This window comes from Salmo salar, chromosome 11, assembly GCF_965601325.2.
Source record: "Salmo salar chromosome 11, fSalSal1, whole genome shotgun sequence".
Taxonomy (NCBI): Eukaryota; Metazoa; Chordata; class Actinopteri; order Salmoniformes; family Salmonidae; genus Salmo; species Salmo salar.
Window position 1 is genome coordinate 50,124,364 of NC_138301.1, and position 24,756 is coordinate 50,149,119.

Sequence of the window (24,756 nt, forward strand, 5' to 3'; positions counted from 1 at the left end):
TATCTAGGTAAAATGTAATGTCTGTGTGTGTGTGTCTCGGTAAAATGTAATGTCTGTGTGTATGTCTAGGTAAAATGTAATGTCTGTGTGTATGTCTAGGTAAAATGTAATGTCTGTGTGTATGTCTAGGTACAATGTAATGTCTGTGTGTATGTCTAGGTAAAATGTAATGTCTGTGTGTGTGTCTAGGTAAAATGTAATGTCTGTGTGTGTATGTCTAGGTAAAATGTAATGTCTGTGTGTGTGTATGTCTAGGTAAAATGTAATGTCTGTGTGTATGTCTAGGTAAAATGTAATGTCTGTGTGTGTATGTCTAGGTAAAATGTAATGTCTGTGTGTATGTCTAGGTAAAATCTAATGTCTGTGTGTATGTCTAGGTAAAATCTAATGTCTGTGTGTATGTCTAGGTAAAATGTAATGTCTGTGTGTGTGTATGTCTAGGTAAAATGTAATGTCTGTGTGTATGTCTAGGTAAAATGTAATGTCTGTGTGTATGTCTAGGTAAAATGTAATGTCTGTGTGTATGTCTAGGTAAAATGTAATGTCTGTGTGTATGTCTAGGTAAAATGTGATGTCTGTGTGTGTGTATGTCTAGGTAAAATGTAATGTCTGTGTGTATGTCTAGGTAAAATGTAATGTCTGTGTCTATGTCTAGGTAAAATGTAATGTCTGTGTGTATGTCTAGGTAAAATGTAATGTCTGTGTGTATGTCTAGGTAAAATGTAATGTCTGTGTGTGTGTCTAGGTAAAATGTAATGTCTGTGTGTATGTCTAGGTAAAATGTAATGTCTGTGTGTATGTCTAGGTAAAATGTAATGTCTGTGTGTGTGTCTAGGTAAAATGTAATGTCTGTGTGTGTATGTCTAGGTAAAATGTAATGTCTGTGTGTGTGTCTAGGTAAAATGTAATGTCTGTGTGTATGTCTAGGTAAAATGTAATGTCTGTGTGTATGTCTAGGTAAAATGTAATGTCTGTGTGTATGTCTAGGTAAAATGTAATGTCTGTGTGTGTGTGTCTAGGTAAATTGTAAAGTCTGTGTGTATGTCTAGGTAAAATGTAATGTCTGTGTGTATGTCTAGGTGAAATGTAATGTCTGTGTGTATATCTAGGTAAAATGTAATGTCTGTGTGTATGTGTGTCTCGGTAAAATGTAATGTCTGTGTGTATGTCTAGGTAAAATGTAATGTCTGTGTGTATGTCTAGGTAAAATGTAATGTCTGTGTGTGTGTCTAGGTAAAATGTAATGTCTGTGTGTGTATGTCTAGGTATAATGTAATGTCTGTGTGTATGTCTAGGTAAAATGTAATGTCTGTGTGTATGTCTAGGTAAAATGTAATGTCTGTGTGTATGTCTAGGTAAAATGTAATGTCTGTGTGTATGTCTAGGTAAAATGTAATGTCTGTGTGTGTGTCTAGGTAAAATGTAATGTCTGTGTGTGTATGTCTAGGTAAAATGTAATGTCTGTGTGTGTGTCTAGGTAAAATGTAATGTCTGTGTGTATGTCTAGGTAAAATGTAATGTCTGTGTGTATGTCTAGGTTAAATGTAATGTCTGTGTGTATGTCTAGGTAAAATGTAATGTCTGTGTGTGTGTGTCTAGGTAAAATGTAATGTCTGTGTGTATGTCTAGGTAAAATGTAATGTCTGTGTGTATGTCTAGGTGAAATGTAATGTCTGTGTGTATATCTAGGTAAAATGTAATGTCTGTGTGTGTGTCTAGGTAAAATGTAATGTCTGTGTGTGTGTATGTCTAGGTAAAATGTAATGTCTGTGTGTATGTCTAGGTAAAATGTAATGTCTGTGTGTATGTCTAGGTAAAATGTAATGTCTGTGTGTATGTCTAGGTAAAATGTAATGTCTGTGTGTATGTCTAGGTAAAATGTGATGTCTGTGTGTGTGTATGTCTAGGTAAAATGTAATGTCTGTGTGTATGTCTAGGTAAAATGTAATGTCTGTGTCTATGTCTAGGTAAAATGTAATGTCTGTGTGTATGTCTAGGTAAAATGTAATGTCTGTGTGTATGTCTAGGTAAAATGTAATGTCTGTGTGTGTGTCTAGGTAAAATGTAATGTCTGTGTGTATGTCTAGGTAAAATGTAATGTCTGTGTGTATGTCTAGGTAAAATGTAATGTCTGTGTGTGTGTCTAGGTAAAATGTAATGTCTGTGTGTGTATGTCTAGGTAAAATGTAATGTCTGTGTGTGTGTCTAGGTAAAATGTAATGTCTGTGTGTATGTCTAGGTAAAATGTAATGTCTGTGTGTATGTCTAGGTAAAATGTAATGTCTGTGTGTATGTCTAGGTAAAATGTGATGTCTGTGTGTGTGTATGTCTAGGTAAAATGTAATGTCTGTGTGTATGTCTAGGTAAAATGTAATGTCTGTGTCTATGTCTAGGTAAAATGTAATGTCTGTGTGTATGTCTAGGTAAAATGTAATGTCTGTGTGTATGTCTAGGTAAAATGTAATGTCTGTGTGTGTGTCTAGGTAAAATGTAATGTCTGTGTGTATGTCTAGGTAAAATGTAATGTCTGTGTGTATGTCTAGGTAAAATGTAATGTCTGTGTGTGTGTCTAGGTAAAATGTAATGTCTGTGTGTGTATGTCTAGGTAAAATGTAATGTCTGTGTGTGTGTCTAGGTAAAATGTAATGTCTGTGTGTATGTCTAGGTAAAATGTAATGTCTGTGTGTATGTCTAGGTAAAATGTAATGTCTGTGTGTATGTCTAGGTAAAATGTAATGTCTGTGTGTGTGTGTCTAGGTAAAATGTAAAGTCTGTGTGTATGTCTAGGTAAAATGTAATGTCTGTGTGTATGTCTAGGTGAAATGTAATGTCTGTGTGTATATCTAGGTAAAATGTAATGTCTGTGTGTGTGTGTGTCTCGGTAAAATGTAATGTCTGTGTGTATGTCTAGGTAAAATGTAATGTCTGTGTGTATGTCTAGGTAAAATGTAATGTCTGTCTGTGTGTCTAGGTAAAATGTAATGTCTGTGTGTGTATGTCTAGGTATAATGTAATGTCTGTGTGTATGTCTAGGTAAAATGTCATGTCTGTGTGTATGTCTAGGTAAAATGTAATGTCTGTGTGTATGTCTAGGTAAAATGTAATGTCTGTGTGTATGTCTAGGTAAAATGTAATGTCTGTGTGTATGTCTAGGTAAAATGTAATGTCTGTGTGTATGTCTAGGTAAAATGTAATGTCTGTGTGTGTGTCTAGGTAAAATGTAATGTCTGTGTGTGTATGTCTAGGTAAAATGTAATGTCTGTGTGTGTGTCTAGGTAAAATGTAATGTCTGTGTGTATGTCTAGGTAAAATGTAATGTCTGTGTGTATGTCTAGGTTAAATGTAATGTCTGTGTGTATGTCTAGGTAAAACGTAATGTCTGTGTGTGTGTCTAGGTAAAATGTAATGTCTGTGTGTATGTCTAGGTAAAATGTAATGTCTGTGTGTATGTCTAGGTGAAATGTAATGTCTGTGTGTATATCTAGGTAAAATGTAATGTCTGTGTGTGTGTGTCTCGGTAAAATGTAATGTCTGTGTGTATGTCTAGGTAAAATGTAATGTCTGTGTGTATGTCTAGGTAAAATGTAATGTCTGTGTGTATGTCTAGGTACAATGTAATGTCTGTGTGTATGTCTAGGTAAAATGTAATGTCTGTGTGTGTGTCTAGGTAAAATGTAATGTCTGTGTGTGTATGTCTAGGTAAAATGTAATGTCTGTGTGTGTGTATGTCTAGGTAAAATGTAATGTCTGTGTGTATGTCTAGGTAAAATGTAATGTCTGTGTGTGTATGTCTAGGTAAAATGTAATGTCTGTGTGTATGTCTAGGTAAAATCTAATGTCTGTGTGTATGTCTAGGTAAAATCTAATGTCTGTGTGTATGTCTAGGTAAAATGTAATGTCTGTGTGTGTGTATGTCTAGGTAAAATGTAATGTCTGTGTGTATGTCTAGGTAAAATGTAATGTCTGTGTGTATGTCTAGGTAAAATGTAATGTCTGTGTGTATGTCTAGGTAAAATGTAATGTCTGTGTGTATGTCTAGGTAAAATGTGATGTCTGTGTGTGTGTATGTCTAGGTAAAATGTAATGTCTGTGTGTATGTCTAGGTAAAATGTAATGTCTGTGTCTATGTCTAGGTAAAATGTAATGTCTGTGTGTATGTCTAGGTAAAATGTAATGTCTGTGTGTATGTCTAGGTAAAATGTAATGTCTGTGTGTGTGTCTAGGTAAAATGTAATGTCTGTGTGTATGTCTAGGTAAAATGTAATGTCTGTGTGTATGTCTAGGTAAAATGTAATGTCTGTGTGTGTGTCTAGGTAAAATGTAATGTCTGTGTGTGTATGTCTAGGTAAAATGTAATGTCTGTGTGTGTGTCTAGGTAAAATGTAATGTCTGTGTGTATGTCTAGGTAAAATGTAATGTCTGTGTGTATGTCTAGGTAAAATGTAATGTCTGTGTGTATGTCTAGGTAAAATGTAATGTCTGTGTGTGTGTGTCTAGGTAAATTGTAAAGTCTGTGTGTATGTCTAGGTAAAATGTAATGTCTGTGTGTATGTCTAGGTGAAATGTAATGTCTGTGTGTATATCTAGGTAAAATGTAATGTCTGTGTGTATGTGTGTCTCGGTAAAATGTAATGTCTGTGTGTATGTCTAGGTAAAATGTAATGTCTGTGTGTATGTCTAGGTAAAATGTAATGTCTGTGTGTGTGTCTAGGTAAAATGTAATGTCTGTGTGTGTATGTCTAGGTATAATGTAATGTCTGTGTGTATGTCTAGGTAAAATGTAATGTCTGTGTGTATGTCTAGGTAAAATGTAATGTCTGTGTGTATGTCTAGGTAAAATGTAATGTCTGTGTGTATGTCTAGGTAAAATGTAATGTCTGTGTGTGTGTCTAGGTAAAATGTAATGTCTGTGTGTGTATGTCTAGGTAAAATGTAATGTCTGTGTGTGTGTCTAGGTAAAATGTAATGTCTGTGTGTATGTCTAGGTAAAATGTAATGTCTGTGTGTATGTCTAGGTTAAATGTAATGTCTGTGTGTATGTCTAGGTAAAATGTAATGTCTGTGTGTGTGTGTCTAGGTAAAATGTAATGTCTGTGTGTATGTCTAGGTAAAATGTAATGTCTGTGTGTATGTCTAGGTGAAATGTAATGTCTGTGTGTATATCTAGGTAAAATGTAATGTCTGTGTGTGTGTCTAGGTAAAATGTAATGTCTGTGTGTGTGTATGTCTAGGTAAAATGTAATGTCTGTGTGTATGTCTAGGTAAAATGTAATGTCTGTGTGTATGTCTAGGTAAAATGTAATGTCTGTGTGTATGTCTAGGTAAAATGTAATGTCTGTGTGTATGTCTAGGTAAAATGTGATGTCTGTGTGTGTGTATGTCTAGGTAAAATGTAATGTCTGTGTGTATGTCTAGGTAAAATGTAATGTCTGTGTCTATGTCTAGGTAAAATGTAATGTCTGTGTGTATGTCTAGGTAAAATGTAATGTCTGTGTGTATGTCTAGGTAAAATGTAATGTCTGTGTGTGTGTCTAGGTAAAATGTAATGTCTGTGTGTATGTCTAGGTAAAATGTAATGTCTGTGTGTATGTCTAGGTAAAATGTAATGTCTGTGTGTGTGTCTAGGTAAAATGTAATGTCTGTGTGTGTATGTCTAGGTAAAATGTAATGTCTGTGTGTGTGTCTAGGTAAAATGTAATGTCTGTGTGTATGTCTAGGTAAAATGTAATGTCTGTGTGTATGTCTAGGTAAAATGTAATGTCTGTGTGTATGTCTAGGTAAAATGTAATGTCTGTGTGTGTGTGTCTAGGTAAAATGTAAAGTCTGTGTGTATGTCTAGGTAAAATGTAATGTCTGTGTGTATGTCTAGGTGAAATGTAATGTCTGTGTGTATATCTAGGTAAAATGTAATGTCTGTGTGTATGTGTGTCTCGGTAAAATGTAATGTCTGTGTGTATGTCTAGGTAAAATGTAATGTCTGTGTGTATGTCTAGGTAAAATGTAATGTCTGTGTGTGTGTCTAGGTAAAATGTAATGTCTGTGTGTGTATGTCTAGGTATAATGTAATGTCTGTGTGTATGTCTAGGTAAAATGTAATGTCTGTGTGTATGTCTAGGTAAAATGTAATGTCTGTGTGTATGTCTAGGTAAAATGTAATGTCTGTGTGTATGTCTAGGTAAAATGTCATGTCTGTGTGTGTGTCTAGGTAAAATGTAATGTCTGTGTGTGTATGTCTAGGTAAAATGTAATGTCTGTGTGTGTGTCTAGGTAAAATGTAATGTCTGTGTGTATGTCTAGGTAAAATGTAATGTCTGTGTGTATGTCTAGGTTAAATGTAATGTCTGTGTGTATGTCTAGGTAAAATGTAATGTCTGTGTGTGTGTGTCTAGGTAAAATGTAATGTCTGTGTGTATGTCTAGGTAAAATGTAATGTCTGTGTGTATGTCTAGGTGAAATGTAATGTCTGTGTGTATATCTAGGTAAAATGTAATGTCTGTGTGTGTGTGTCTCGGTAAAATGTAATGTCTGTGTGTATGTCTAGGTAAAATGTAATGTCTGTGTGTATGTCTAGGTAAAATGTAATGTCTGTGTGTATGTCTAGGTACAATGTAATGTCTGTGTGTATGTCTAGGTAAAATGTAATGTCTGTGTGTATGTCTAGGTAAAATGTAATGTCTGTGTGTGTATGTCTAGGTAAAATGTAATGTCTGTGTGAATGTCTAGGTGAAATGTAATGTCTGTGTGTATGTCTAGGTAAAATGTAATGTCTGTGTGTGTGTCTAGGTAAAATGTAATGTCTGTGTGTGTATGTCTAGGTAAAATGTAATGTCTGTGTGTGTGTATGTCTAGGTAAAATGTAATGTCTGTGTGTATGTCTAGGTAAAATGTAATGTCTGTGTGTATGTCTAGGTAAAATGTAATGTCTGTGTGTATGTCTAGGTAAAATGTAATGTCTGTGTGTGTATGTCTAGGTAAAATGTAATGTCTGTGTGTGTGTATGTCTAGGTAAAATGTAATGTCTGTGTGTATGTGTGTCTCGGTAAAATGTAATGTCTGTGTGTGTATGTCTAGGTAAAATGTAATGTCTGTGTGTATGTGTGTCTCGGTAAAATGTAATGTCTGTGTGTATGTCTAGGTAAAATGTAATGTCTGTGTGTATGTCTAGGTAAAATGTAATGTCTGTGTGTATGTCTAGGTAAAATGTAATGTCTGTGTGTATGTCTAGGTAAAATGTAATGTCTGTGTGTATGTCTAGGTAAAATGTAATGTCTGTGTGTATGTCTAGGTAAAATGTAATGTCTGTGTGTATGTCTAGGTAAAATGTAATGTCTGTGTGTATGTCTAGGTAAAATGTAATGTCTGTGTGTGTGTCTAGGTAAAATGTAATGTCTGTGTGTGTATGTCTAGGTAAAATGTAATGTCTGTGTGTGTGTCTAGGTAAAATGTAATGTCTGTGTGTATGTCTAGGTAAAATGTAATGTCTGTCTGTATGTCTAGGTTAAATGTAATGTCTGTGTGTATGTCTAGGTAAAATGTAATGTCTGTGTGTGTGTGTGTCTAGGTAAAATGTAATGTCTGTGTGTATGTCTAGGTAAAATGTAATGTCTGTGTGTATGTCTAGGTGAAATGTAATGTCTGTGTGTATATCTAGGTAAAATGTAATGTCTGTGTGTGTGTCTAGGTAAAATGTAATGTCTGTGTGTGTATGTCTAGGTAAAATGTAATGTCTGTGTGAATGTCTAGGTGAAATGTAATGTCTGTGTGTATGTCTAGGTAAAATGTAATGTCTGTGTGTGTGTCTAGGTAAAATGTAATGTCTGTGTGTGTATGTCTAGGTAAAATGTAATGTCTGTGTGTGTGTATGTCTAGGTAAAATGTAATGTCTGTGTGTATGTCTAGGTAAAATGTAATGTCTGTGTGTATGTCTAGGTAAAATGTAATGTCTGTGTGTATGTCTAGGTAAAATGTAATGTCTGTGTGTGTATGTCTAGGTAAAATGTAATGTCTGTGTGTGTGTATGTCTAGGTAAAATGTAATGTCTGTGTGTATGTCTAGGTAAAATGTAATGTCTGTGTGTGTATGTCTAGGTAAAATGTAATGTTTGTGTGTATGTCTAGGTAAAATGTAATGTCTGTGTGTATGTCTAGGTAAAATCTAATTTCTGTGTGTCTGTCTAGGTAAAATGTAATGTCTGTGTGTATGTCTAGGTAAAATGTAATGTCTGTGTGTGTATGTCTAGGTAAAATGTAATGTTTGTGTGTATGTCTAGGTAAAATGTAATGTCTGTGTGTATGTCTAGGTAAAATCTAATTTCTGTGTGTCTGTCTAGGTAAAATGTAATGTCTGTGTGTATGTCTAGGTAAAATGTAATGTCTGTGTGTGTGTCTAGGTAAAATGTAATGTCTGTGTGTGTATGTCTAGGTATAATGTAATGTCTGTGTGTATGTCTAGGTAAAATGTAATGTCTGTGTGTATGTCTAGGTAAAATGTAATGTCTGTGTGTATGTCTAGGTAAAATGTAATGTCTGTGTGTATGTCTAGGTAAAATGTAATGTCTGTGTGTATGTCTAGGTAAAATGTAATGTCTGTGTGTGTGTCTAGGTAAAATGTAATGTCTGTTTGTGTATGTCTAGGTAAAATGTAATGTCTGTGTGTGTGTCTAGGTAAAATGTAATGTCTGTGTGTATGTCTAGGTAAAATGTAATGTCTGTGTGTATGTCTAGGTTAAATGTAATGTCTGTGTGTATGTCTAGGTAAAATGTAATGTCTGTGTGTGTGTGTCTAGGTAAAATGTAATGTCTGTGTGTATGTCTAGGTAAAATGTAATGTCTGTGTGTATGTCTAGGTGAAATGTAATGTCTGTGTGTACATCTAGGTAAAATGTAATGTCTGTGTGTGTGTCTAGGTAAAATGTAATGTCTGTGTGTGTGTATGTCTAGGTAAAATGTAATGTCTGTGTGTATGTCTAGGTAAAATGTAATGTCTGTGTGTATGTCTAGGTAAAATGTAATGTCTGTGTGTATGTCTAGGTAAAATGTAATGTCTGTGTGTATGTCTAGGTAAAATGTGATGTCTGTGTGTGTGTATGTCTAGGTAAAATGTAATGTCTGTGTGTAGTCTAGGTAAAATGTAATGTCTGTGTCTATGTCTAGGTAAAATGTAATGTCTGTGTGTATGTCTAGGTAAAATGTAATGTCTGTGTGTATGTCTAGGTAAAATGTAATGTCTGTGTGTGTGTCTAGGTAAAATGTAATGTCTGTGTGTATGTCTAGGTAAAATGTAATGTCTGTGTGTATGTCTAGGTAAAATGTAATGTCTGTGTGTGTGTCTAGGTAAAATGTAATGTCTGTGTGTGTATGTCTAGGTAAAATGTAATGTCTGTGTGTGTGTCTAGGTAAAATGTAATGTCTGTGTGTATGTCTAGGTAAAATGTAATGTCTGTGTGTATGTCTAGGTAAAATGTAATGTCTGTGTGTATGTCTAGGTAAAATGTAATGTCTGTGTGTGTGTGTCTAGGTAAAATGTAAAGTCTGTGTGTATGTCTAGGTAAAATGTAATGTCTGTGTGTATGTCTAGGTGAAATGTAATGTCTGTGTGTATATCTAGGTAAAATGTAATGTCTGTGTGTATGTGTGTCTCGGTAAAATGTAATGTCTGTGTGTATGTCTAGGTAAAATGTAATGTCTGTGTGTATGTCTAGGTAAAATGTAATGTCTGTGTGTGTGTCTAGGTAAAATGTAATGTCTGTGTGTGTATGTCTAGGTATAATGTAATGTCTGTGTGTATGTCTAGGTAAAATGTAATGTCTGTGTGTATGTCTAGGTAAAATGTAATGTCTGTGTGTATGTCTAGGTAAAATGTAATGTCTGTGTGTATGTCTAGGTAAAATGTCATGTCTGTGTGTGTGTCTAGGTAAAATGTAATGTCTGTGTGTGTATGTCTAGGTAAAATGTAATGTCTGTGTGTGTGTCTAGGTAAAATGTAATGTCTGTGTGTATGTCTAGGTAAAATGTAATGTCTGTGTGTATGTCTAGGTTAAATGTAATGTCTGTGTGTATGTCTAGGTAAAATGTAATGTCTGTGTGTGTGTGTCTAGGTAAAATGTAATGTCTGTGTGTATGTCTAGGTAAAATGTAATGTCTGTGTGTATGTCTAGGTGAAATGTAATGTCTGTGTGTATATCTAGGTAAAATGTAATGTCTGTGTGTGTGTGTCTCGGTAAAATGTAATGTCTGTGTGTATGTCTAGGTAAAATGTAATGTCTGTGTGTATGTCTAGGTAAAATGTAATGTCTGTGTGTATGTCTAGGTACAATGTAATGTCTGTGTGTATGTCTAGGTAAAATGTAATGTCTGTGTGTATGTCTAGGTAAAATGTAATGTCTGTGTGTGTATGTCTAGGTAAAATGTAATGTCTGTGTGAATGTCTAGGTGAAATGTAATGTCTGTGTGTATGTCTAGGTAAAATGTAATGTCTGTGTGTGTGTCTAGGTAAAATGTAATGTCTGTGTGTGTATGTCTAGGTAAAATGTAATGTCTGTGTGTGTGTATGTCTAGGTAAAATGTAATGTCTGTGTGTATGTCTAGGTAAAATGTAATGTCTGTGTGTATGTCTAGGTAAAATGTAATGTCTGTGTGTATGTCTAGGTAAAATGTAATGTCTGTGTGTGTATGTCTAGGTAAAATGTAATGTCTGTGTGTGTGTATGTCTAGGTAAAATGTAATGTCTGTGTGTATGTGTGTCTCGGTAAAATGTAATGTCTGTGTGTGTATGTCTAGGTAAAATGTAATGTCTGTGTGTATGTGTGTCTCGGTAAAATGTAATGTCTGTGTGTATGTCTAGGTAAAATGTAATGTCTGTGTGTATGTCTAGGTAAAATGTAATGTCTGTGTGTATATCTAGGTAAAATGTAATGTCTGTGTGTATGTCTAGGTAAAATGTAATGTCTGTGTGTATGTCTAGGTAAAATGTAATGTCTGTGTGTATGTCTAGGTAAAATGTAATGTCTGTGTGTATGTCTAGGTAAAATGTAATGTCTGTGTGTATGTCTAGGTAAAATGTAATGTCTGTGTGTGTGTCTAGGTAAAATGTAATGTCTGTGTGTGTATGTCTAGGTAAAATGTAATGTCTGTGTGTGTGTCTAGGTAAAATGTAATGTCTGTGTGTATGTCTAGGTAAAATGTAATGTCTGTCTGTATGTCTAGGTTAAATGTAATGTCTGTGTGTATGTCTAGGTAAAATGTAATGTCTGTGTGTATGTCTAGGTAAAATGTAATGTCTGTGTGTGTGTGTGTCTAGGTAAAATGTAATGTCTGTGTGTATGTCTAGGTAAAATGTAATGTCTGTGTGTATGTCTAGGTGAAATGTAATGTCTGTGTGTATATCTAGGTAAAATGTAATGTCTGTGTGTGTGTCTAGGTAAAATGTAATGTCTGTGTGTGTATGTCTAGGTAAAATGTAATGTCTGTGTGAATGTCTAGGTGAAATGTAATGTCTGTGTGTATGTCTAGGTAAAATGTAATGTCTGTGTGTGTGTCTAGGTAAAATGTAATGTCTGTGTGTGTATGTCTAGGTAAAATGTAATGTCTGTGTGTGTGTATGTCTAGGTAAAATGTAATGTCTGTGTGTATGTCTAGGTAAAATGTAATGTCTGTGTGTATGTCTAGGTAAAATGTAATGTCTGTGTGTATGTCTAGGTAAAATGTAATGTCTGTGTGTGTATGTCTAGGTAAAATGTAATGTCTGTGTGTGTGTATGTCTAGGTAAAATGTAATGTCTGTGTGTATGTCTAGGTAAAATGTAATGTCTGTGTGTGTATGTCTAGGTAAAATGTAATGTTTGTGTGTATGTCTAGGTAAAATGTAATGTCTGTGTGTATGTCTAGGTAAAATCTAATTTCTGTGTGTCTGTCTAGGTAAAATGTAATGTCTGTGTGTATGTCTAGGTAAAATGTAACGTCTGTGTGTGTATGTCTAGGTAAAATGTAATGTCTGTGTGTGTGTGTCTAGGTAAAATGTCATGTCTGTGTGTATGTCTAGGTAAAATGTAATGTCTGTGTGTATGTCTAGGTGAAATGTAATGTCTGTGTGTATATCTAGGTAAAATGTAATGTCTGTGTGTGTGTGTCTCGGTAAAATGTAATGTCTGTGTGTATGTCTAGGTAAAATGTAATGTCTGTGTGTATGTCTAGGTAAAATGTAATGTCTGTGTGTATGTCTAGGTAAAATGTAATGTCTGTGTGTATGTCTAGGTAAAATGTAATGTCTGTGTGTGTGTCTAGGTAAAATGTAATGTCTGTGTGTGTATGTCTAGGTAAAATGTAATGTCTGTGTGAATGTCTAGGTAAAATGTAATGTCTGTGTGTATGTCTAGGTAAAATGTAATGTCTGTGTGTGTGTCTAGGTAAAATGTAATGTCTGTGTGTGTATGTCTAGGTAAAATGTAATGTCTGTGTGTGTGTATGTCTAGGTAAAATGTAATGTCTGTGTGTATGTCTAGGTAAAATGTAATGTCTGTGTGTATGTCTAGGTAAAATGTAATGTCTGTGTGTATGTCTAGGTAAAATGTAATGTCTGTGTGTGTATGTCTAGGTAAAATGTAATGTCTGTGTGTATGTCTAGGTAAAATGTAATGTCTGTGTGTGTATGTCTAGGTAAAATGTAATGTCTGTGTGTATGTCTAGGTAAAATGTAATGTCTGTGTGTATGTCTAGGTAAAATCTAATGTCTGTGTGTATGTCTAGGTAAAATGTAATGTCTGTGTGTATGACTAGGTAAAATGTAATGTTTGTGTGTGTATGTCTAGGTAAAATGTAATGTCTGTGTGTGTGTGTCTACGTTCATGCCTCTCTGTGTGGGTGTACAGCAACTGTGTGTACACTGAGACAGAGCAAGAAGGAAACATCATTCTGACCTGTTAACTCCTCCTCTCATTACACTGAGACAGAGCAGGAAGTAAACATCATTCTGACCTGTTAACTCCTCCTCTCATTACACTGAGACAGAGCAGGAAGGAAACATCATTCTGACCTGTTAACTCCTCCTCTCATTACACTGAGTAAAATGTAATGTAGTGTCCTGTAGTGTCCGGTGGTGTCCGGTGGTGTCCGGTGGTGTCCGGTAGTGTCCGGTAGTGTCCTGTAGTGTCCGGTAGTGTCCAGTAGTGTCTTGTAGTACACTGAGACAGAGCAGGAAGTAAACATAATTCTGACCTGTTAACTCCTCCTCTCATTACACTGAGACAGAGCAGGAAGGAAACATCATTCTGACCTGTATACTCCTCCTCTCATTACACTGAGACAGAGCAGGAAGTAAACATCATTCTGACCTGTTAACTCCTCCTCTCATTACACTGAGACAGAGCAGGAAGGAAACATCATTCTGACCTGTTAACTCCTCCTCTCATTACACTGAGTAAAATGTAATGTAGTGTCCTGTAGTGTCCGGTGGTGTCCGGTGGTGTCCGGTGGTGTCCGGTAGTGTCCGGTAGTGTCCTGTAGTGTCCGGTAGTGTCCGGTAGTGTCCAGTAGTGTCTTGTAGTACACTGAGACAGAGCAGGAAGTAAACATAATTCTGACCTGTTAACTCCTCCTCTCATTACACTGAGACAGAGCAGGAAGGAAACATCATTCTGACCTGTATACTCCTCCTCTCATTACACTGAGACAGAGCAGGAAGTAAACATCATTCTGACCTGTTAACTCCTCTCATTACACTGAGACAGAGCAGGAAGTAAACATCATTCTGACCTGTTAACTCCTCTCATTACACTGAGACAGAGCAGGAAGTAAACATCATTCTGACCTGTTAACTCCTCCTCTCGCCACTTAGAGAAACATCAATGCAAACTAATTAAGAGCTTAAGGAAGACATATGGCCTGAATGGCACAGGCTGTGGCCCAATGGCACCCTATTCCCTATATAGTGCACAATACTCTATGAGCCGTATATAGTGCACTATATACCATTTGGGATGCTGGCAGCCTCAGTGAAGGAGGACAAAGCTATGCTCTCTAACTGGTCTGTTCCTTCACTACAGAGGACTACAATAGAGAACAGAGTGGGCTGTCAAAGTGGTTCTTCCTTGGCTTCAGACTTTACCTCATGTGAACCTGAAAGAAGAAAGGAAAAGAGAGGAGAGGAGAGGAGGGGAGAGGAGAGGAGAGGAAAGGAGAGTAGGGGAGTGGAGGGGATGAGAGGAGGGGAGGGGAGGGGAGGAGAAATTGGAAATAGGAAATAGGAAATGCCATGAGAGTTTGAGTGTTTAATGTTATCTTTGGTGTGTAGTGTCCAGTAGTGTCCGGTAGTGTCTTGTAGTGTCCGGTAGTGTCCGGTAGTGTCCTGTAGTGTCCGGTGGTGTCCTGTAGTGTCTTGTAGTGTCTTGTAGTGTCCGGTAGTGTCCTGTAGTGTCCTGTAGTGTCCGGTAGTGTCCTGTAGTGTCTTGTAGTGTCCGGTAGTGTCCTGTAGTGTCCTGTAGTGTCCTGTAGTGTCCGGTGGTGTCCGGTGGTGTCCGGTGGTGTCCGGTAGTGTCCGGTAGTGTCCTGTAGTGTCCGGTGGTGTCCGGTGGTGTCCGGTAGTGTCCGGTAGTGTCCGGTAGTGTCCGGTAGTGTCCGGTAGTGTCCTGTAGTGTCCGGTGGTGTCATGTAGTGTCTTGTAGTGTCTTGTAGTGTCCGGTAGTGTCCTGTAGTGTCCTGTAGTGTCCGGTAGTGTCCTGTAGTGTCTTGTAGTGTCCGGTAGTGTCCTGTAGTGTCCTGTAGTGTCCTGTAGTGTCCGGTGGTGTCCGGTGGTGTCCGGTAGTGTCTTGTAGTGTCCGGTAGTGTCCGGTAGTGTCTTGTAGTGTCCGGTAGTGTCTTGTAGTGTCTGGCAGTGTCCAGGATTGTCCGGGAGTGTCTGGGAGTGTCTTCTAGTGTCTGGTAGTGTCTGGTAGTGTCTGGCAGTGTCCAGGATTGTCTGGTTGTGTCCAGGATTGTCTGGTAGTGTCTGGTTGTGTCTGGTAGTGTCTGGTAGTGTCCAGGATTGTCTGGTTGTGTCCAGGATTGTCTGGTTGTGTCTGGTAGTGTCTGGTAGTGTCCAGGATTGTCTGGTTGTGTCCAGGATTGTCTGGTGGTGTCTGGTTGTGTCTGGTAGTGTCTGGTAGTGTCTGGTTGTGTCTGGTAGTGTCTGGTAGTGTCTGGTTGTGTCTGGTAGTCTCTGGTAGTGTCTGGTAGTGTCTGGTAGTGTCCAGGATTGTCTGGTTGTGTCCAGGATTGTCTGGTGGTGTCTGGTTGTGTCTGGTAGTGTCTGGTTGTGTCTGGTAGTGTCTGGTAGTGTCTGGCAGTGTCTGGTAGTGTCTGGTTGTGTCTGGTAGTGTCTGGTAGTGTCTGGTAGTGTCCAGGATTGTCTGGTTGTGTCCAGGATTGTCTGGTGGTGTCTGGTAGTGTCTGGTAGTGTCTGGTTGTGTCTGGTAGTGTCCGGTAGTGTCTTGTAGTGTCCGGTAGTGTCTTGTAGTGTCCGGTAGTGTCTTGTAGTGTCTGGCAGTGTCCAGGATTGTCCGGGAGTGTCTGGGAGTGTCTTCTAGTGTCTGGTAGTGTCTGGTTGTGTCTGGTAGTGTCTGGTAGTGTCTGGTAGTGTCTGGTAGTGTCTGGTTGTGTCTGGTAGTGTCTGGTAGTGTCTGGTAGTGTCTGGTAGTGTCCAGCATTGTCTCGTTGTGTCCAGGATTGTCTGGTGGTGTCTGGTTGTGTCTGGTAGTGTCTGGTTGTGTCTGGTAGTGTCCGGTAGTGTCTTGTAGTGTCCGGTAGTGTCTTGTAGTGTCTGGCAGTGTCCAGGATTGTTCGGGAGTGTCTGGGAGTGTCTTCTAGTGTCTGGTAGTGTCTGGTAGTGTCTGGCAGTGTCCAGGATTGTCTGGTTGTGTCCAGGATTGTCTGGTAGTGTCTGGTTGTGTCTGGTTGTGTCTAGTAGTGTCTGGTAGTGTCCAGGATTGTCTGGTTGTGTCCAGGATTGTCTGGTTGTGTCTGGTAGTGTCTGGTAGTGTCCAGGATTGTCTGATTGTGTCCAGGATTGTCTGGTGGTGTCTGGTTGTGTCTGGTAGTGTCTGGTTGTGTCTGGTAGTGTCTGGTAGTGTCTGGTAGTGTCTGGTAGTGTCTGGTAGTGTCCAAGATTGTCTGGTTGTGTCCAGGATTGTCTGGTGGTGTCTGGTTGTGTCTGGTAGTGTCTGGTAGTGTCTGGTAGTGTCCAGGATTGTCTGGTTGTGTCCAGGATTGTCTGGTGGTGTCTGGTTGTGTCTGGTAGTGTCTGGTTGTGTCTGGTAGTGTCCGGTAGTGTCTTGTAGTGTCCGGTAGTGTCTTGTAGTGTCCGGTAGTGTCTTGTAGTGTCTGGCAGTGTCCAGGATTGTCCGGGAGTGTCTGGGAGTGTCTTCTAGTGTCTGGTAGTGTCTGGTTGTGTCTGGTAGTGTCTGGTAGTGTCTGGTAGTGTCTGGTAGTGTCTGGTTGTGTCTGGTAGTGTCTGGTAGTGTCTGGTAGTGTCCAGGATTGTCTGGTTGTGTCCAGGATTGTCTGGTGGTGTCTGGTTGTGTCTGGTAGTGTCTGGTTGTGTCTGGTAGTGTCCGGTAGTGTCTTGTAGTGTCCGGTAGTGTCTTGTAGTGTCTGGCAGTGTCCAGGATTGTCCGGGAGTGTCTGGGAGTGTCTTCTAGTGTCTGGTAGTGTCTGGTAGTGTCTGGCAGTGTCCAGGATTGTCTGGTTGTGTCCAGGATTGTCTGGTAGTGTCTGGTTGTGTCTGGTTGTGTCTAGTAGTGTCTGGTAGTGTCCAGGATTGTCTGGTTGTGTCCAGGATTGTCTGGTTGTGTCTGGTAGTGTCTGGTAGTGTCCAGGATTGTCTGGTTGTGTCCAGGATTGTCTGGTGGTGTCTGGTTGTGTCTGGTAGTGTCTGGTTGTGTCTGGTAGTGTCTGGTAGTGTCTGGTAGTGTCTGGTAGTGTCTGGTAGTGTCTGGTAGTGTCTGGTAGTGTCCAGGATTGTCTGGTGGTGTCTGGTTGTGTCTGGTAGTGTCTGGTTGTGTCTGGTAGAGTCTGGTTGTGTCTGGTAGTGTCTGGTAGTGTCTGGTAGTGTCTGGTAGTGTCTGGTGGTGTCTGGTGGTGTCTGGTAGTGTCTGGTTGTGTCTGGTAGTTTCTGGTAGTGTCTGGGAGTGTCTTCTAGTGTCTGGTAGTGTCCGGGAGTGTCTTCTAGTGTCTGGTAGTGTCTGGTAGTGTCTGGCAGTGTCCAGGATTGTCTGGTTGTGTCCAGGATTGTCTGGTAGTGTCTGGTTGTGTCTGGTTGTGTCTGGTAGTGTCTGGTAGTGTCTGGTAGTGTCCAGGATTGTCTGGTTGTGTCCAGGATTGTCTGGTTGTGTCTGGTAGTGTCTGGTAGTGTCTGGTGGTGTCTGGTAGTGTCTGGTAGTGTCTGGTAGTGTCTGGTTGTGTCTGGTAGTGTCTGGTAGTGTCTGGTTGTGTCCAGGATTGTCTGGTTGTGTCTGGTAGTGTCTGGTAGTGTCTGGTGGTGTCTGGTAGTGTCTGGTAGTGTCTGGTAGTGTCTGGTTGTGTCTGGTAGTGTCTGGTTGTGTCTGGTAGTGTCTGGTAGTGTCTGGTAGTGTCTTGTAGTGTCCGGTAGTGTCCTGTACTGTCCTGTAGTGTCCTGTAGTGTCCGGTGGTGTCCGGTGGTGTCCGGTGGTGTCCGGTAGTGTCCGGTAGTGTCCTGTAGTGTCCGGTAGTGTCCGGTAGTGTCCAGTAGTGTCTTGTAGTGTCCAGTAGTGTCCGGTAGTGTCTTGTAGTGTCCGGTAGTGTCCGGTAGTGTCTTGTAGTGTCTGGCAGTGTCCGGGAGTGTCTTCTAGTGTCTGGTAGTGTCTGGTAGTGTCTGGCAGTGTCCAGGATTGTCTGGTTGTGTCCAGGATTGTCTGGTAGTGTCTGGTTGTGTCTGGTTGTGTCTGGTAGTGTCTGGTAGTGTCCAGGATTGTCTGGTTGTGTCCAGGATTGTCTGGTTGTGTCTGGTAGTGTCTGGTAGTGTCCAGGATTGTCTGGTTGTGTCCAGGATTGTCTGGTGGTGTCTGGTTGTGTCTGGTAGTGTCTGGTTGTGTCTGGTAGTGTCTGGTAGTGTCTGGTTGTGTCTGGTAGTTTCTGGTAGTGTCTGGGAGTGTCTTCTAGTGTCTGGTAGTGTCCGGGAGTGTCTTTTAGTGTCTGGTAGTGTCTGGTAGTGTCTGGCAGTGTCCAGGATTGTCTGGTTGTGTCCAGGATTGTCTGGTAGTGTCTGGTTGTGTCTGGTTGTGTCTGGTAGTGTCTGGTAGTGTCTGGTAGTGTCCAGGATTGTCTGGTTGTGTCCAGGATTGTCTGGTTGTGTCTGGTAGTGTCTGGTAGTGTCTGGTGGTGTCTGGTAGTGTCTGGTAGTGTCTGGTAGTGTCTGGTTGTGTCTGGTAGTGTCTGGTAGTGTCTGGTTGTGTCCAGGATTGTCTGGTTGTGTCTGGTAGTGTCTGGTAGTGTCTGGTGGTGTCTGGTAGTGTCTGGTAGTGTCTGGTAGTGTCTGGTTGTGTCTGGTAGTGTCTGGTTGTGTCTGGTAGTGTCTGGTAGTGTCTGGTAGTGTCTTGTAGTGTCCGGTAGTGTCCTGTACTGTCCTGTAGTGTCCTGTAGTGTCCGGTGGTGTCCGGTGGTGTCCGGTGGTGTCCGGTAGTGTCGGTAGTGTCCTGTAGTGTCCGGTAGTGTCCGGTAGTGTCCAGTAGTGTCTTGTAGTGTCCGGTAGTGTCCGGTAGTGTCTTGTAGTGTCCGGTAGTGTCCGGTAGTGTCTTGTAGTGTCTGGCAGTGTCCGGGAGTGTCTTCTAGTGTCTGGTAGTGTCTGGTAGTGTCTGGCAGTGTCCAGGATTGTCTGGTTGTGTCCAGGATTGTCTGGTAGTGTCTGGTTGTGTCTGGTTGTGTCTGGTAGTGTCTGGTAGTGTCCAGGATTGTCTGGTTGTGTCCAGGATTGTCTGGTTGTGTCTGGTAGTGTCTGGTAGTGTCCAGGATTGTCTGGTTGTGTCCAGGATTGTCTGGTGGTGTCTGGTTGTGTCTGGTAGTGTCTGGTTGTGTCTGGTAGTGTCTGGTAGTGTCTGGTTGTGTCTGGTAGTTTCTGGTAGTGTCTGGGAGTGTCTTCTAGTGTCTGGTAGTGTCCGGGAGTGTCTTTTAGTGTCTGGTAGTGTCTGGTAGTGTCTGGCAGTGTCCAGGATTGTCTGGTTGTGTCCAGGATTGTCTGGTAGTGTCTGGTTGTGTCTGGTTGTGTCTGGTAGTGTCTGGTAGTGTCTGGTAGTGTCCAGGATTGTCTGGTTGTGTCCAGGATTGTCTGGTTGAGTCTGGTAGTGTCTGGTAGTGTCTGGTGGTGTCTGGTAGTGTCTGGTAGTGTCTGGTAGTGTCTGGTTGTGTCTGGTAGTGTCTGGTAGTGTCTGGTTGTGTCCAGGATTGTCTGGTTGTGTCTGGTAGTGTCTGGTAGTGTCTGGTGGTGTCTGGTAGTGTCTGGTAGTGTCTGGTAGTGTCTGGTTGTGTCTGGTAGTGTCTGGTTGTGTCTGGTAGTGTCTGGTAGTGTCTGGTAGTGTCTTGTAGTGTCCGGTAGTGTCCTGTACTGTCCTGTAGTGTCCTGTAGTGTCCGGTGGTGTCCGGTGGTGTCCGGTGGTGTCCGGTAGTGTCCGGTAGTGTCCTGTAGTGTCCGGTAGTGTCCGGTAGTGTCCAGTAGTGTCTTGTAGTGTCCGGTAGTGTCCGGTAGTGTCTTGTAGTGTCCGGTAGTGTCCGGTAGTGTCTTGTAGTGTCTGGCAGTGTCCGGGAGTGTCTTCTAGTGTCTGGTAGTGTCTGGTAGTGTCTGGCAGTGTCCAGGATTGTCTGGTTGTGTCCAGGATTGTCTGGTAGTGTCTGGTTGTGTCTGGTTGTGTCTGGTAGTGTCTGGTAGTGTCCAGGATTGTCTGGTTGTGTCCAGGATTGTCTGGTTGTGTCTGGTAGTGTCTGGTAGTGTCCAGGATTGTCTGGTTGTGTCCAGGATTGTCTGGTGGTGTCTGGTTGTGTCTGGTAGTGTCTGGTTGTGTCTGGTAGTGTCTGGTAGTGTCTGGTTGTGTCTGGTAGTGTCTGGTAGTTTCTGGTAGTGTCTGGTAGTGTCCAGGATTGTCTGGTTGTGTCCAGGATTGTCTGGTGGTGTCTGGTTGTGTCTGGTGCTGTCTGGTGGTGTCTGGTAGTGTCTGGTTGTGTCTGGTAGTTTCTGGTAGTGTCTGGGAGTGTCTTCTAGTGTCTAGTAGTGTCCGTGAGTGTCTTCTAGTGTCTGGTAGTGTCTCGTAGTGTCTGTCAGTGTCCAGGATTGTCTGGTTGTGTCCAGGATTGTCTGGTAGTGTCTGGTTGTGTCTGGTTGTGTCTGGTAGTGTCTGGTAGTGTCTGGTAGTGTCCAGGATTGTCTGGTTGTGTCCAGGATTGTCTGGTTGTGTCTGGTAGTGTCTGGTAGTGTCTGGTGGTGTCTGGTAGTGTCTGGTAGTGTCTGGTAGTGTCTGGTTGTGTCTGGTAGTGTCTGGTAGTGTCTGGTTGTGTCCAGGATTGTCTGGTTGTGTCCAGGATTGTCTGGTGGTGTCTGGTTGTGTCTGGTAGTGTCTGGTTGTGTCTGGTAGTGTCTGGTAGTGTCTGGTAGTGTCTGGTTGTGTCTGGTAGTGTCTGGTAGTGTCTGGTTGTGTCTGGTAGTGTCTGGTTGTGTCTGGTAGTGTCTGGTAGTGTCTGGTAGTGTCTGGTAGTGTCCAGGATTGTCTGGTAGTGTCCAGGATTGTCTGGTGGTGTCTGGTTGTGTCTGGTAGTGTCTGGTAGTGTCTGGTGGTGTCTGGTAGTGTCCAGGATTGTCTGGTAGTGTCCAGGATTGTCTGGTGGTGTCTGGTTGTGTCTGGTAGTGTCTGGTAGTGTCTGGTAGTGTCTGGTTGTGTCTGGTAGTGTCTGGTAGTGTCTGGTTGTGTCTGGTTGTCTCTGGTAGTGTCTGGTTGTGTCTGGTTGTGTCTGGTAGTGTCTGGTAGTGTCTTAGCTTTGTATCTGTGGTTGTCTCAGAAATGTCTGTGTTTATAAGTATACACACACACACACACACACACAAACATACCCCCCCCCCCCCCGCAACACACACACACACACACGCACACACACGCATACACACTCACACACACACACACGCATACACACTCACTCACTCACTCACTCACTCACACACACACACACACACACACACACACACACACACACACACACACACACACACACACACACACACACACACACACACACACACACACACACACACACACACACATACCTACACATAGCTACACACACATTAATCCACTCACCCTGTCCCCTGTGTTTTCAGTCTGTTCTCCAGGGTTCTATGGTCAGCGCTGCAGTCAGTCCTGTCCTCAGTGTATCCATAGCGATGGTCCCTGTCACCACATCACAGGACACTGTGAGTGTCTGTCAGGATTCTGTGGCTCTCTGTGTAACCAAGGTGAGTTTCTCTAGTCTTTCTGCTCGCTCTGCTTCAAACCTCTTTCCATCAGTCGCTGTTCTTTCTGCCTCAAACCCCTTACAGTCTCTGTTCTCTCTGTCTCAAACCCCTTACAGTCTCTGTTCTCTCTGTCTCAAACCCCTTACAGTCTCTGTTCTCTCTGTCTCAAACCCCTTACAGTCTCTGTTCTCTCTGTCTCAAACCCCTTACAGTCTCTGTTCTTTCTGCCTCAAACCCCTTACAGTCTCTGTTCTCTCTGTCTCAAACCCCTTACAGTCTCTGTTCTTTCTGCCTCAAACCCCTTACAGTCTCTGCTCTCTCTGTCTCTAGGTTTGATATGACTGTTTGGAGATAGGACATAGGTCTCTGTTTTCAGTCTGCCTCAAACCCCTTACAGTCTCTGCTCTCTCTGTCTCTAGGTTTGATATGACTGTTTGGAGATGGGACATAGGTCTCTGTTTTCACTCTGCCTCAAACCCCTTACTGTCTCTGCTCTCTCTGTCTCTAGGTTTGATGTGACTGTTTGGAGATAGGACATAGGTCTCTGTTTTCTCAAACCTCTTTCCACTAGCCTGGATGCCAGACAGTTTGTACTTTAGCCAACTCATTTGTCTTACCTACAACGTTAATTTGTCATTTTTGTATGTTCAATAGATATATCAACACAACTTTACATATTTAAATAGTGTTCTGAAGTAAATTCAGTCATAAATCTGAAGGCGGTCTCCTCCACGTCACAAGACAAGGAGCTAATGCTCGTCTTCAAGTCTCAGCCAAGGTTATTCATCTGGAGTATGTGGCTTAATCACAGAACCATCTGTTTACATTTACATTTACATTTAAGTCATTTAGCAGACGCTCTTATCCAGAGCGACTTACAAATTGGTGCATTCACCTTATGATATCCAGTGGAACAACCACTTTACAATAGTGCATCTAAATCTTTTAAGGGGGGGGGGGGGGGGGGGGTAGAAGGATTACTTTATCCTATCCTAGGTATTCCTTGAAGAGGTGGGGTTTCACCACAACAAACCTGCCAAGAGAGGGCCGCCCACCAAAACTCACGGACCAGGCAAGGAGGGCATTAATCAGAGAGGCAACAAAGAGACCAAAGATTACCCTGAAGGAGCTGCAAAGCTCCACAGCGGAGATTGGAGTATCTGTTCATAGGACCACTTTAAGCAGTACACTCCACAGAGCTGGACTTTACGGAAGGGTGGTCAGAAAAAAGCCATTGCTTAAAGAAAAAAATAAACAAACACGTTTGGTGTTCGCCAAAAGGCATGAGGGAGACTCCCCAAACATATGGAAGAAGGTACTCTGGTCAGATGAGACTAGAATTTAGCTTCTTGGCCATCAAGGAAAACGCTATGTCTGGCGCAAAACCAACACCTCACATCACCCCGAGAAACATCACCCCACAGTGAATCATGGTGGTGGCAGCATCATGCTGTGAGGATGTTTTTCATCTGCAGGGACTGGGAAACTGGTCAGGATTGAAGGAATGGTGGATGGCGCTAAATACAGGGAAATTCTTGAGGGAAACCTGTTTCAGTCTTCCAGAGATTTGAGACTGGGACAGAGGTTCACCTTCCAGCAGGACAATGACCCTAAGCATATTGCTAAAGCAACACTCGAGTGGTTTAAGGGGAGACATTTAAATGTCTTGGAATGGCCTAGTCAAAGCCCAGACCTCAATCCAATTGAGAATCTGTGGTATGACTTAAAGATTGCTGTACACCAGCGGAACCCATCCAACTTGAAGGAGCCGGAGCAGTTTTGCCTTGAAGAATGGGCAAAAATCCCAGTGGCTAGATGTGCTGGTTAAATGGTAGGTCCAGGTAGTCACAACAATAGATAGGTGTTGGTTAAATGGTAGGTCCAGGTAGTCACAACAATAGATGGGTGTTGGTTAAATGATAGGTCCAGGTAGTCACAACAATAGATGGGTGTTGGTTAAATGGTAGGTCCAGGTAGTCACAACAATAGATGGGTGTTGGTTAAATGGTAGGTCCATGTAGTCACAACAATAGATGGGTGTTGGTTAAACGGTAGATCGAGGTAGTCACAACAATAGATGGGTGTTGGTTAAATGGTAGGTCCAGGTAGTCACAACAATAGATGGGTGTTGGTTAAACGGTAGGTCCAGGTAGTCACAACAATAGATGGGTGTTGGTTAAATGGTGATTATAATGAATGGAGGGAATTTGGAGTGGCTAGTTTTTTTTCTTCCTGTGAGCGAGGAGCGGTTTTTAGCAGAGCGGTTGGAAAGGACGTGGAGCGCCGGAGCGTTGCACATGCACTGCTCTGAAAAGCGATGAGTGGGATTTCAGACCACTCAACACCGCTCATACACTCTGGTTTGTGTATAAACTGATGTGTATGAACTGATGTGTATGAACTGATGAGTATGTATGAACCTCCGTGTGTGTTTTCACCTCTTGTGTCTCTCTCTCCACAGGGCACGCCTGTGATCTCCTCCTCCTCTGTGTGTGTTCCTTCCTCCTGATGGTCTCACACACTCCCCTCTCTGGTCCTCTCCTCCAGTCTCTAACACACTCCTCTCTGGTCCTCTCCTCCTCTCCTCCAGTCTCTAACTAACACACTCCTCTCTCCTCCTCTCCTCCTCTCCTCCAGTCTCTAACTAACACACTCCTCTCCTCCTCTCCTCCTCTCCTCCAGTCTCTAACTAACACACTCCTCTCCTCCTCTCCTCCTCTCCTCCAGTCTCTAACTAACACACTCCTCTCTCCTCCTCTCCTCCTCTCCTCCAGTCTCTAACTAACACACTCCTCTCTCCTCCTCTCCTCCTCTCCTCCAGTCTCTAACTAACACACTCCTCTCTCCTCCAGTCTCTAACTAACACACTCCTCTCCTCCTCTCCTCCTCTCCTCCAGTCTCTAACTAACACACTCCTCTCTCCTCCTCTCCTCCTCTCCTCCAGTCTCTAACTAACACACTCCTCTCTCCTCCTCTCCTCCTCTCCTCCAGTCTCTAACTAACACACTCCTCTCCTCCTCTCCTCCAGTCTCTAACTAACACACTCCTCTCCTCCTCTCCTCCTCTCCTCCAGTCTCTAACTAACACACTCCTCTCCTCCTCTCCTCCTCTCCTCCAGTCTCTAACTAACACACTCCTCTCCTCCTCTCCTCCTCTCCTCCAGTCTCTAACTAACACACTCCTCTCTCCTCCTCTCCTCCTCTCCTCCAGTCTCTAACTAACACACTCCTCTCTCCTCCTCTCCTCCTCTCCTCCAGTCTCTAACTAACACACTCCTCTC

General features: G+C 41.8%; 1 protein-coding gene across 1 annotated transcript in view; it reads left to right on the plus strand.

Annotated features, from left to right (window-relative positions):
• Window positions 1–21,552, plus strand: part of LOC106592139 (multiple epidermal growth factor-like domains protein 10) — a 665,433-nt gene extending 643,881 nt beyond the window's left edge. The window contains exon 12 of the mRNA XM_082958003.1: window positions 21,342–21,552. Coding sequence (XP_082814129.1) covers window positions 21,342–21,490 — 149 coding nt within the window. The 3' untranslated portion in view covers window positions 21,491–21,552. The remainder of the gene's footprint in view (window positions 1–21,341) is intronic.
• The last annotated feature ends 3,204 nt before the right edge of the window (window positions 21,553–24,756 follow it).